The 14,185-nt window shown below is 31.3% G+C and overlaps 1 protein-coding gene across 35 annotated transcripts in view; it reads right to left on the minus strand.

Annotated features, from left to right (window-relative positions):
* The window catches only part of SLMAP (sarcolemma associated protein), a 123,105-nt gene that overhangs the window by 45,157 nt on the left and 63,763 nt on the right, over positions 1–14,185 (minus strand). For 8 of the 35 annotated variants that reach the window (XM_039858587.1, XM_039858565.1, XM_039858567.1 and 5 more), the window contains 8 exons: positions 12,350–12,445; positions 12,023–12,094; positions 10,573–10,713; positions 9,437–9,574; positions 8,189–8,357; positions 8,051–8,101; positions 7,487–7,537; positions 2,184–2,246 (listed from right to left, as the gene is read on the minus strand). In XM_039858587.1, coding sequence (XP_039714521.1) covers positions 2,184–2,246; positions 7,487–7,537; positions 8,051–8,101; positions 8,189–8,357; positions 9,437–9,574; positions 10,573–10,713; positions 12,023–12,094; positions 12,350–12,445 — 781 coding nt within the window. The remainder of the gene's footprint in view (positions 1–2,183; positions 2,247–7,486; positions 7,538–8,050; positions 8,102–8,188; positions 8,358–9,436; positions 9,575–10,572; positions 10,714–12,022; positions 12,095–12,349; positions 12,446–14,185) is intronic. The other 27 variants (XM_039858593.1, XM_039858573.1, XM_039858592.1 and 24 more) reach the window with 6 other exon arrangements.

A 14,185-nucleotide genomic window follows, 5' to 3' on the forward strand; every position in this document is an offset into this window, starting at 1 on the left:
CCATTTTCTCCCAGTAACTGTGACTCGATAAAGGCCTCCAAATATCATTTTCTTTACTTAAACATTCTGTGTTATAACTACAGCTAAATATTTTACATATTTTATAATATTTTAAATGATTCCAGAACTGTTAGTAAAACATTCTTTTGATAGTTCTCTGTTCTTACTTCCTTAGGCTCAAAATATAAATCTCAAAAGTTCAAAATAAAGATAACATTAAAAAATGGTTACATATAAAATTTCCAGTCAAGATGGCAGAGTAGGTAAATGCTGTGTTTGCTTCCTCTCATGACACCAAAATTACAACTACAGAACAACCATCATTGAAAATTGCCTGAAGTTTAGATGAACAGAATTTCTACAACTAAGGATATACAGAAGGGGCCACCTTGAGACTGATAAAACACATCTATATCACTCGTTGGGTATAATGCAAAGAGGAGACAAAGATGATATGTAAGCATATTCCTTTTTTGGTCATAATATCACTCCTCGGCTTGTCAAAAAAATCACCTGTTCCTGTCACAGCTTATTCCAGGTCTATCTAAACTATAAAATAGTTTCCAAGGTGCTTAAAGCAAATAGATAAAGGAGGACTCCACTTGTCACCCTGTCTACATTGCAAAATCATTCCCTTGCTATTCTTAGAAAGCTGTACCTTCTCATACATGACAAGTGACAATTCTGACATATAGCTGGCTGAAGAAAGTGTAAATATGTGCAATAAATAAAAATATAGCTCAAATAAGTGGTCGCATGCAACAAAACTAAGTATAAAGTCCTAAAGATTTATACTTTCGATTATATATTCTGCTTTTAATTGGTTTCAGTGGGTACCAATTTCTTCTAAAAGTGAAATAATAAAAAGATAACAAAAGTAATAAAAAGATAACAAAAGATAACAAAAAGATGCACATATTTTTGCTTTATAAATTTTTTTTCCAAAAAATTTTAAAAGTTAAAGAAATGTTATATTTGTTAAATAATTTGCCTCAAAGTAATATTAAACTTATATATGCAACATTATAGTGTCTAAAATGGACAAAAACAGAAGCTTTTCTAAATTATTATGTAAAATCCCTTTAAAAGCATCTCTAAGGAGTATATTTAATCTGCTGAGTTTGTGTCTGCTCTAATTGCCAGGTAAGACCCTTACAAACCCCAAATGCTCCTGAGATGGGGTAAGGGGCACACTGCACATGTGTACACACTCACTAAATGAATTCGTGAGCATAAAAATATGGAAAAACACTCATTTCAAAAGAGAGCGCTAATGGGAAGAGAAAAATGCCTGACAACGTATGTGTCTGATAGAAAAAAGTAAAAATATCATCAAAGAACTATACAACACATAGTGACCTTTAATTGTCACTAACAAGATCAAGAATATCTCAACCTCATGACTAACAAATTTAAGCAGCCACGTGATTTTCAAGTAAGAAAAAATCACGATACTTTTGTTCAGAATTCAGCAGAGGTCTACCTCAAAAGCAAATCTATCTAGCTTTAAAATATTATTAAAGATATCCTTGTATAAGTTCCTTAGGGTAGGCAGTTGATGTCAGACTATAGGACAATCTGTTGCTACTCCTTTCTCTAGAAACACCTGCTACCGTTATGGCCATCTTCATAACTGACTGCCCAAACTAAGTCACTGTTTTTATGGCTTCACTTAATCATTTAAGAAATTTATTTAAGAATCTCAAAATCCAAATCTGTGACAGAATTAGAGTTTAATTAAAACAGGTTAATGTAAAAATAAATAAATAAATAAACAGACAAACAAACAAACAAATAAATGATAAAATAAAAAATAAAACTAAATTAAATTAAAACAGGTTAACAGTATTACTCTCTTAAGTAGCCACACAGAAAGTATAGGTTCTTGACATTCTATTTTATATCCTGCTCAATACCAATTTTTAATTAACGAGCTTCAAACTTCCTCTTTTTCTGTGGGCAATATGAAGTGTTCACCTCCATCTGTGAAGGAGAGTACAACAGAAATATTTTTCTCAAAAGAGAGAAACATAAACAGTATGAAAAAGTTCACTACTATCTGAAGATGGTTCTTTGTACACTGCTACAATAAAAAACACACTGAGATCTTAATTTTTTCTGTTATTTTTCAATTTTAGCCCCTAACTTCATTAAAATCAATGTGAAAAATACTCTGTACTCACTCTGGCATTCTATGAATTGATGAAAAAAAGTGCAGTCCCCGCCACTCTTTGAAAACAAGTGCTCTAATAAAGAAAGAAACACCTTTAAGGATATAGTCTGTTGCTGTTTTTGAAAACCAACAGCAAAGGTAGAAAAAGTGAAACGTTTTAACATGGATAACTCTGAATTAGATTAATAAAAGTTTAATATATTTTAATACTAACAGCAGACATATTTTGGAGTTAAAAGACTGAAAATTGTAATTCAATAATCATTAATTTATACTCTGAATGGTTAGCTTTTAAAGGTGTAGTTTCTATCCAAAGAGCTTGAGAAAACCTAGAAATGTATTGCTTTAAAAAGTTTCTCCCATTTTAAAATACACCTTTCTCCATGAGAGCTTAAATAACTTAAATACTTTCAAATTTTTACATTTGTTCTTACTGAATCCTTAAAATTTTAAGAAACTGATGCAATATTTTAATTCTTACACTTTCATTTCACAGGTAGTCTTCTCCTTTTTGTCACACTTAATCTGTACTTCATATACATTTAAAATATTACATTGTTTATCTCTGCCTAAATGATTAAACTTGATGCCTGCACATTTTAAAATAAGAGCTTGGTAAATAGTTTTGCTCAGGTCAAACAGAATTTGTTTTTGTTTTTGTTTTTGTTTTTTAGGTGCATAAGATCAGACTCTAACACAGTAGTAGAATAGAAGTTTCAGCTTTTTTCTTATAATCTTTGACTTAAAGAGTTAACTTCTAAATCTGGATAACATCCTTCAATTATATATTTGTAGCTTTCAAAACTGCCAAACAGACTTTGGAAGTTCAAATGTTAAAAATATACTCTAACATGATAACTATCTGGAAGGTGTGAAAGCACTAAAATCTGTCAAAGAGGACAGTGAGTTAGCACCACTTAAACCATTAAAGTCTATTTTCTCTTCTCTATCTCAACCCAGTTCATCCCGCTTCATCTCAACTATGCTTAAGAGGCAAGCATCTCTTACTCTGATCACTCATCAACCTCTCTTGACATCCTTACTGACAGCCCTCCTCTTTACCTTCATTCTCAAATCTATCATTATCCTTTATCTAGTTACATGTGTGCAGCCTATAGTCATCATCAGTATAAGACAAAAACATGGGAGAAGTTGCTAAAAATCATGTTTTAGAAACCAATGCATTACATACTTAGAATAGACACAATATAGCCCCAAAAAGAAAAGAAAAAAGAGTAACTGCAACAAAAACTTGAAATTTAACAAAAAAAATCCAATAAATAGTGGTTGCCAACTGGAGCCAAAAAATCCAAATAGGAGCCCTCAGTTGAATAGTAATTACCAAGATAAAAAGTTGTTTTACATAAATCCTATTAAGCTATAATATTTTCAGAACTCAAACTATACAAACAGCACTGTAAAATATGAAAACTCATTTAAAACCAAATTTTAACCTAACTAAAAGACTTTATAAAACTTATTTGAAACCTAACTAACATCACAGGACTTTAGATGACATTTATTAATACAGGGCATCCCACCATCACTCACCAAGCCAAAAATCATCCTTCTGTCTACTCTGATTTTAACATCTAGACTTTACATTAAAATATTTACTTCACTAGTTTAGATAAAATACAAGATTAAGTATATATGTATATGACTTCCACAAAGGCATCTCCTAAGACACATGAGAAAAAACATCTTTCAGATAAGACATGTAAAGGATTTAGATCATGACACTTTTAATACTCCATTACTTAAATTCTGGCTCTTGGGAACTCGCTCGCCAAAACTATAAAAGATGTCACTGATATTCCAAAAGGAATCAGATACTTATGCGGGGGGTGTAGTGGGGACTAGAATAATGTGTCTAAGATACTTAATAGGGTCGTAGGAATGTAAAGAAAAAGATGGATCCATAAACATAATAGAGAACCATGATACTTAAAATGTGTTTTATTTATACATATGAGTTTCCTATGGATTTTGATTGTCTATAACTGTATTGTCCAGTACAATAGTCATTAGCCACATGTAGCTATTGAGCTCTTTAAAGAATGTGAAATACTTCATTTATAATCATTTAATACTGAATACATGTTAAAATAATATTTTGGATATAGTGGATCAATTTTATTATTAATCCTGTTAAAAAATGGGCGGAGGACCTGAACAGATACTTTTCTCAAGAAGACATCCAAATGGCCAACAGACATATGAAAAGCTGCTTAACTTCAGTAGCAATTAGGGAAATGCAAATAAAAATCACAATGAGATACCTCACATTTGTTAGAATAGCTATCATCAACAGGACAAATAATAACAAGTGTTAAAGAGGTTGTGGGGGAAAAGGGATGACCTTCACACACTGCTGGTGGGAATGCAAACTGATACAACCACTATGGAAAACAGTATGGAGGTGCCTCAAAAAACTAAGAATAGAATTACAATATGACCCAGCAATCCCTCTTCTAGGTATTTACCTAAAATAACTTGAAAACATTTATCCTCAAAGATATATGCACCCCGATATTCATAGCAGCATTGTCCACAGTGGCCAAAACATGGAAACAACCAAAATGTCCATTGACAGATGACTGGATAAAGAAGATGTGGTACATATATACAATGGAATATTACTCAGCCGTAAGAAAAGATGAAATACTGCCATTTGTGACAACATGGATGGATCTTGAGATTACCATGCTAAGCAAAATAAGTGAGACAAAAAGTTGAGAATCATATGATTTCACTCATATGTGGGATATAAAACGGAAAGCAACAAATAAACATGACAAACAGAGACTCATGGACATGAACAGTGGATTAGAGGGAAGTAGGGGAGGTAGAGGTAGACAGGGGTAAAAGGGGACAAGTATTTAACTTTGGAAGGAAATTAACGGAAGGAAATTTAACTTTGATGAACACACAATGTAATACACAGTTGATATATTATTGAATTGTACATTTGAAATCTATTTGATTTTATTAACTAATGTCACCCCAATAACTGTAAAAAATTAACTGTATTATTTAAAATAATTACTAGAATTTTACCTGTTTCTTTTTATATTTTTAATGTAATGACAAAAAAAATTTTTTAATTATGTATGTGGCTCTCATAATATTTCTATTAGGCAGCATTTTTCTATATCCTCTAAGATATATTCAAATTATGCTTATTAGACAAGATTTAAAATTTACAGTATAAACCTGTGCTTATAGCAGCATGTTAGATATAAGTAATTTCAAAAATGGGGTTTACTGGAGAAGTTTTAATCTTAATATCTCCAGATATTTTTGAAATTTTTGAAATATTTTTGAAATATTCTCTTATAATTATACTTGGTTCTCTTTCTACTATTTAAAGAGTAATTTTAGTTAAAATCATATCTGGTAGCCTATTATGGCTATAGATTTTGGTGATATTAAAATACTTAATAATTGGTTTATTATTATATCTCAAATAACAAATGATTCAGAATAGATCCATCATATTCCAAAATCCACTCTAAGCCTGATGTAATGAAGCTTTTGTGCATATCCAGATATTTACTACTCAGTTTCTTTAAAGATATTCTTTTTTTAAATTAAATTGATTGAGGTGACATTGGTTAATAAAATTATATAGTTTTCAAGTGTACAATTCCATAATATATCATCTGTATGTTGCATTGTGTTTACCACCCAAAGTCAAATCTCCTATTAGTCACTTTCACACTATTCAATTTATCACCACTAAAAAAATAAACACACCAGCAAGGGAAAAATAATTATAGTAAGGAATACCTTAAAGTATTCAAAATATCTTATTTAGTCTTAAATCAAGGAGTTGTCTACAGCTATTCTCATATACATCTATTGAAATTGGGAAAAAAAATATTTTAAGCAGTAATTTGACAATTCTAACTAGTATAAAGATGGTTCAGTATATATAAAAGAATTCTCTTAACTAAAGGAAAAAATGTTCCCAGCTTGAGTTAACACTAATATTAACAAATGTATGCTTAAGTTAAAAGGGTGAAGGATTTGAATAAAAAGTATTCATGCAGAGGAAAAAAAAGACAATAACAACAGAAAACATAAATTAAGGATGACAAGCTTTTAGAAGATTAGCATTGTCATTTTACATACGTTTGCTAAATATACTTAATAAACAGAAATTAGTTATACTGGTACAATGAATATAAACTACACCTTTAAAAATTCTCAAGTTGAAACTCAGTCAAACTGTAATTTTAAAATGTCAATGTATTTTATAAAACATACAGAATAGTCAAATAACAATGATTAATGAAACTTTTTAAAAATTTAGTTTCAAAGTTTACTATATATTCAATATTAGGTCTTGACCTTGCAGCTTACATATAGATGATTACTTGAGCCAATTTTGCCAGTACTTAATTCAAAACAAACTGACCAAAGAAAAACAAAACAAAAAGTTCCACATAACTTTATCAAAGTTTGGTTGCTGCCCCAAAACTATAAAGATATCACCTGATACATGAAAAAAATATTTAATAAGAAGTTCTGAGTATCAACCTTGATATCTTCCATTAACTTCTGTATAAAAACTGAGATGAAAGGCATACAAATTTGCAAACACAGAAAACAGTTTCATTCATTCTATACTCCAAGCATCTAATGCAGAATCTGGCACATAGTTGGTGTTCAATTAATGTGGGATGGATGGGGAAGGGAAGAGTATGTAAGGATCATCATGACTGAAGTAATTTAGAAGTCATTGGGTAAAAAGTACACCATGCAGTAGTAGGAAAATCAACAGTGTCTATAGATTTTTGGCAAGAGATAATCTAAGCTATCTAGAAAGAAGTGTCATATTACCAAGAACAATAATAGATTTTTCAGATGGCAGAAATGACTGACCCTGTTTTCTCTGATCTATGAGACAGAAGGATAAAGAAAGCAGTTTCTATGACATACATGTTCAAGGGCTTAATGGACTGTTAAGTATGCTCATGGCTGAGGCATAAATATTAAAAACGGGGGCTAATTATCCACAGGAAGCAGTACTTATGGAAGAGGATTATAGTATGGTTCTTTGAAAAATAAAGTGGAGGAAAAGCTAAATTACTCTTGCATCATTTGAATAACTGAAATTTCCATATAACAAAGGATATCTAAAAATAGATTATAGTCTTAAGAATTACAAAACAAAGAGACTCAATGGCCTATGAACAGCATGCTTTTCATTCTAAACACTTAAAACCTTAAAACCCTGACCTCTCTATCCTGCTTAAATAGTAAAAGAATATCATGAAAGAAAAATAGTTAAGTTTTTTACACTACCTTTTTCTGTGCTCCCATTTATTTTAGGTAAGAAGTCATCAACTTGTATCCCTAGGATTAAGACAGTGTATCATTGCCTGATCAAAGAAAGTATTACTTTAAAACTAGTCTAAAGTATAACCATGGCATTTTGAATTCCTACTTACATTAAGACTGTATAAGGATACTTTAAATTTATTTTTTACAAGAAGGTTCAACTTGCTATCTTCTTTCTCTTAACTCAGAGAAAAGATTACAACTGCTATAATAGTAGCTAGCCTTCCAATGAACCTCAAAAAATTGGCGGGGGAGGGATCCTACTGTTCATGTATTTTTCTTATTTAAACATCTCTAAGTAGAATGTCTCAGATGCAGAAATTTCATTCATTTCAAGGGCTAAACAATGGTGCCCACTGGTGGTAATCAAGCATATTTTTAAAGGAAATTTTCTGAAAGAATGTAGATATTTTATACCTAATATGAAAACATCACTCTTAAAGAATACAAGTACACAATGTGATACTGTAAACATCAAAAGTTTAATGATAAAGTTCACCTTTAAATATGAAATTTGAGGACACCTACCTAAACTGCTGCATTCTTTAAGAGTTTTCTCCTGAAGATGTTCTAACCGTACTGTAAATAAAAGTCCAAGAAAAAGATATTTCACAGGTAAAAAGAAAAAAAATCAAATCAAATCAATTTCTGGGTTAGCTAATTTACCTTGTAAAGCTGTTAGCCTTTCATTGGTGAAGTCATTATCAGCCTGTAAAGCTTCTATTTTTGCCTGGAGTTCCTGTTCTTTTTCTTCCATTTCATCTATTTTATGTTGTAATTCTTTTTTCTCAGCTTGTCCTTTCTGTTGGATTTCCTCTTGTTTTCCCTCTGCTACCTGTTGATAAAGAAATAGAAAGTTCAGTTATTTAATAAAAACTTATCTTGTTTTAAGAGGCCTAAAGCAGGACTATTTTTATTCACAAAACTTCTAAGGAGAATATTCAATATTTTAGAAGATATTTGTAGATATTAAAATGATGTCAAAAGTGATCTGCATTGGGGTCATGCCTCCATATCACTTAGGAAAGAAAAAATTGTATCAAGCAAGCAGACTCAATACATTAGAGATAAAGTAGTCAAAATGAAAATCTCCACATTTTAAAAAAGAGAAATAAGTTTTCTCTTGAAATTACTATTGTTTCAATTAGTTTCTAAGTTCTAAAATGTAACTTATTCTGAAATGGAAAAAAAAAATGTTTCGCTAAAGGAATGATGGTAATAAGCATTTTTCAAAATGACCTCCTTTTAATAGGACCAACCTTTAAAACGATTATAGGCTACCCATCCGCACAGAGGGGAGGCATGCTCTCTTCTCTAACAAATGTATACCTTTTAGCTACTCAATTCATGGTTTGAATTATATAAAGATGGGTCTTCACAAACTCTGTTTATAACATTTTATAGGACCAATTTGCCATTACCTATGGTCTGGTCTATCTTTATTTATCCTAAATGTCCTATAGCTACAGGAAGCTGCAGCTGAGGCAAAGTTAACATTATCGTTGGAGGATACAGGGTTCAAGCAGATCATTCTAAGGTTCCCTTTGGGCTTGTTTCAGCACTAACATATCTGGACCCTGCCTTTGGGACTGCCTAAAGATAAGCAGATGTAAGTTAAAAAAAAAAAAAAAAGTCTGAATATCATGGGTTTTGCTGATTCTTATCTACTTCCTCTAATATATGAAAAGATGCCTATCATGAAGTACTATTTCCATTCAGAGGAAATATGTCAGCATTCACAGACTTCCAATTATCTATGGCAATGAGGTTGGGCTAAATGGAATACAAGCATCTTATGTTTGCTATAAATTTCAACCATTACCAAATTTTACTATTTAGCAATACCTAAACTTAAGCTATCTAGTGTGTTAGGGACATTTAACTTAATAACTTTCTGGCTGAGTAAATACATACCTTTAATTTATCAGATAAATCTTTAATCTCATTAACTGCTCCATTATATTTATTGGCTAATTCTCTTAATTCTTCCTGAGTCCGTTCATTCATTTCTTTCAGGTGGGTACATTCATCTTCTGTATTACTCAGACTTCGCTGCAATTCAAGTTTACAGGCAATTGATAGAGAATAAATGCACATTCTAAATTCAATTTATAAAAAGAGTTGCTCTAAATCAACATCTGCCCTGGACTTTACATAAGCCTGAGTTAAATACTTCAGGTACACGTTAAAACAGAAAATACAACTAAGAAAAAAAAACAGGGACAAGGAGTAGAGGATGCTATATAATTACACTTTTAAAGGCCACTGAGTATGACTTCTATTTAGTCTTGAAGATATTTTAAGCCTATCAATTCTTAAAAGCAAGTTTAATAATACCCAGCAATCAATTTAATAACAATATTATAAGACAACTAGCAACTTTCTTTCCTTGCATGTCAAATTAATGATGTGATAGTGAATCAGCCATATGAGATGGGGCCATTATAGAAACTTATCCTTATACTAAGGTATATTTACCACTTAGTTTACAATGGGCATTTTAACTAAACCCAGCAATAGATAACTTCTGTAATTTTGAATTATTACAAAGGAATAACCTATGCTATCAATCAGGTTGTTTTTAAAGCAATGTGAATCACATTATGATTATTTGTAAAAGGCTTAGAAAGGACCTTAGAAATAATTTACCCTTTGAACCTCCAAAGTTAAGATGCAGTGGTTTTCCTCTCTGGAGAATGAGTAAAGTAAGAACAATTGGTGCAAATTCTCTGCCTTATACTGACTATCTTCAATTGGAAAAATGGCACAAATAGGTCTTTGTTGGAGGATGAATCCTAAGCAAAGTGCAAACAGTAATTCCCTGATTTTTAGGCTGTTATTTCCTTAATCACTGACTAAGCACCAGAACTCACATAGTAATGCTGAGAATTCCTGACAATGAAAATAGCATACTGCTCTTTCCCACTTGACAGACAGGAAACATTTCCTAGCTATATAATAATACCCAAGTTTAAAATGTCCTGAAACGTTTGTAATTTTAGGATAAAATTTAAAACTCATACTATTTAATATTTGTTAAACTAAATTACCTCAACTTCTGAAAGTTTTCTAACCACATCAATTTTCTCCTGAAGAACACGCCTCAGGGACTCTTTGGCTGTCGTCTCATAGTTGTGTTTATCCTCCTGTAATGCTATGAGTTCCTTCCGTAAACTATCTTCTGTTTGATTCTAGAATTAAAAAATATTTGTAATTATAGCCAAGTTATTTTTTTTTTAAGTATTTACCATTTGGAAAAATAACACATAATGATACTCTTTGAATTCTACATTAGGGTACTTCCAAACACAAATGATGTTGGGTATTAACTGAAACTGTATTTAAAAGGTGCATTAGTAAATTATGCCTCTAAGAATACATTAATTCACACTTCTAATGGAAAAAAAAAACACAAAGGAAATTTAGAATTTCTCTTAAATGTACAAAATGAATTAACTCTCATATTTTTCATATTCTCTGTAAGCCATAATGCTTACATTTGTGGGCAAAAATAATCTATTACATTTAAAAGGCCCAAGCATTTTAGAACAATGGTTAAACCAAAAGGAATAGCACCGTGGGGAAAAAAGCTGATTCCAAGTTTCAGACAGGAAATGTACAAGATGAGCTTGGAACATCTCGTCTGATATGACAGCAGAAAACTATCAAAGTCTGCTAAAGTTCCATCAAAAAGACTCAGGTGCAAACATGAGGAGGTTCCTATGGATCAAAGATAGGGTAATTTGAACATCAACAAGAAAAAAAATGTAATAAGTCAAAACACATTACATATATTTAAATCTAGGTTAGGAGAAAAAACAGTTCATGATTGTTCTTTGATGGATAAGAAGAAACAAATTCATTATTTTGAAATCTAGTAAATAAAGAGAGAAAATCGCTTATTCTGCTTTTCCTAAAGAAAATGTACCTTGCTGTAACCAAATGGTTTATGAGAAGTTCCCCTTTATAGAAATATCGAAATAATAAATGAAAGAATGACAGGATTACAAAATCACCATTTTTGTAACTGTTAATGAAATAATGAATCTAGATAAGGATCGTCAACGATTGCTACTGCCTCAAAAGAAAGACAACTAGACATTATGGGCCTCCTGGTCAGAGTGCACGATACCACAAATGAAGTGGGTTGGCAAAAAAAGAAAACTGAACCTAAACCAGATCAAATCTATAGATCAAACTACCAATTTATGGTGTGGGATGAGAAGCGAGAAGAATGTTTAAATAATAATCCCGATTGCGAGAAATTAGAGGACAAATGGCCCAGATTCCAATAAATATTACCTGTGATGGAAAAAAGACAGAGTTGAATATGGATATTCACTATACAATTCTTTCTATTTACGTATATATTTGAAATTTCCCATAATGACAAAAGATTTAAAAGACATAAGTGTTTTAGCATGTACTCAAAATGACAAAGAAATGATGCTACATAAAAAATTATGCATTTTTCTTTATGTACTTGAGATTAATACCTACTTTGGAGCATGCCTGTAATTGGTTTCCCATAACTTCTAGCCGTGATAACAGTCTATCTTCATCTATTAAAGCCTGTTGAATAAAAATTAAATATAAATAAAACCCGAGAGCAATTAAAAATGACACATATCAAAAAGGTTGCTATTGCTAAAAAAGATAGAAAATCATAAAACTGACCAACATCCAGTGTAAAATGCTAAATTTTCAATATTTGTTCATTAGGAAGTAACTGTCTTTGCTACGAAATTTTAGTTTTAGTTTAATCAACATCTAAGGGATGTTAAACTATGCTTACATGCTTCTTGAATAAAAAGGCAATTAGAATACCTGCCAACTGGTATCGGAAGCCTCTTGGGTGATGGCTAGTAGCCTCTGAAGTGTGGCTAACTTCTGTTCCAACATCTGTTCCCGATGTAAGGCCTCCTAATATTACAAATCACAAGATATTTTAATGAACTCAGCATGATTCCTTTGAAAAACAATAAATTTTTAGCACATTCTGAAAATACTCTCATATTACATCCCACTCTATCTTACTTTCGAACTTGATAAATCTACTTTGTAAAATATATATAAGCTACATCATTTTAACCTCATTTCTTGGGCTGTAAGAACTGCTGTAAGGGTGTTCTAGCTGCAACTTTCCCTACAACAGAAAACAAGTCATCTTGTTTTCTTTTTATGCATAATTCATAAGTATGAGTTTTAAAAAACACCTATATTAGAAGAATCCAACAAATATTTTAACCCTGCATTTTATAGATATCAATCAATCAATCAATCAATCCAGAACAAACTCATCCCAATCAAGGCAAAACAATCTGGTTGGTAGCAAATACGTCTTAATGGCTTAGTTGCATGGGCATATAACAGCTAAAATAAATATCTTAACTTTTCCATTTTAAAATGTTATATATGTAAATGTGCATATACTATTTTTTAAAAGAGAGACTGCTTTACTCACATAGTCTACTACATTTTCAGGTGTTCTGATTCTCTCTGCATACCAAGTGTATACCATTTGGCAGCAATTAAATATGCTAACGTAAGTAAGTGTCCACCAAGTACTGGTTCAATGTAATTAAGGGATCAAAGAGTTATATAATTACCTGGCAGCTCCAGAGGAATATTTTTACAGAGAAAGACACTGGCGAGAAAAGCCTTATCTCTTGGTCACTTGTTAACATTTGATAGCTGTTAAAAAGTTCTCCTTCAACTTGAAGTCAAGGTAAAAATGCTCACACAGCATTCAGTTGTGGTTTTGGCACATCTTTAAATTTTTCTTTCTTCTATTTCTATCATTATCTAAAGAAGAACACTTACTACCCTAATACCTCTGAGCCATCTTAATAGAGAAGTATATGCCTCAAATACAGTACTTGAGGTTGAAAGCATGCACTTATTGTTTTCCACATCCTTGATAAATAATGATTGGAGTTAGACAGAGGTACTGTTTTTCAATATAACTCTAAAAGTATAGATTAAAGAATCTAATAAAAGCATACTGCCTCAGAATCTGGATTAAAACAAGCTTACAAGAGACTAGTTGCCAAGTTTATTTTAAACTTCTAGAACATTCCCAATATTCAGGAAATTACATTCATGCTGCAAAAAGTTTTACTTAAAAAAAAACAAAAAACAAAAAAACAAATAACCACTCTTTCCACTAGATGGTGTAATTTCACTTTTTTCTTACTCAATTCCATTTAGAGTTTCATAACTCCATGAACCACATCTTAACAGAAATCTAACACTTTCAGGAATAGGCTTTTAGTTTTAAGTCATGAAATGCATCTACCCCACTTTTTATTCAAAAGATTTATAATTTACATTAGAATTTTAGCAATTCAAAAAGATGTACACAGAAAAGACAGTGCAGTAAAATTTTCTCTCAAAGAATTATATAAAGAACAGTGAAAGATTATGCCTGTTATGACTATTTAAAGACCTGACAAGAAAGTGAGAAAGTACTGCAGTTGAGTCAGGGCAGTACTTTCACAGTCCACAATGACTAGTGACAATTGTGTAAATTGGGAAATAAGCCCTATATTTCTCATATGAAAAATGAAGGTTAGACTAAATTAATCTCAAAGTTTACTACCATCTCCAAATATAAGATAGATCTAGGCCAATAAATGTGCCTTCTTATTGAATGGTAAACTG

Source organism: Pteropus medius, unplaced genomic scaffold (assembly GCF_902729225.1).
Source record: "Pteropus medius unplaced genomic scaffold, Ma_sr-lr_union100, whole genome shotgun sequence".
Lineage (NCBI taxonomy): Eukaryota > Metazoa > Chordata > Mammalia > Chiroptera > Pteropodidae > Pteropus > Pteropus medius.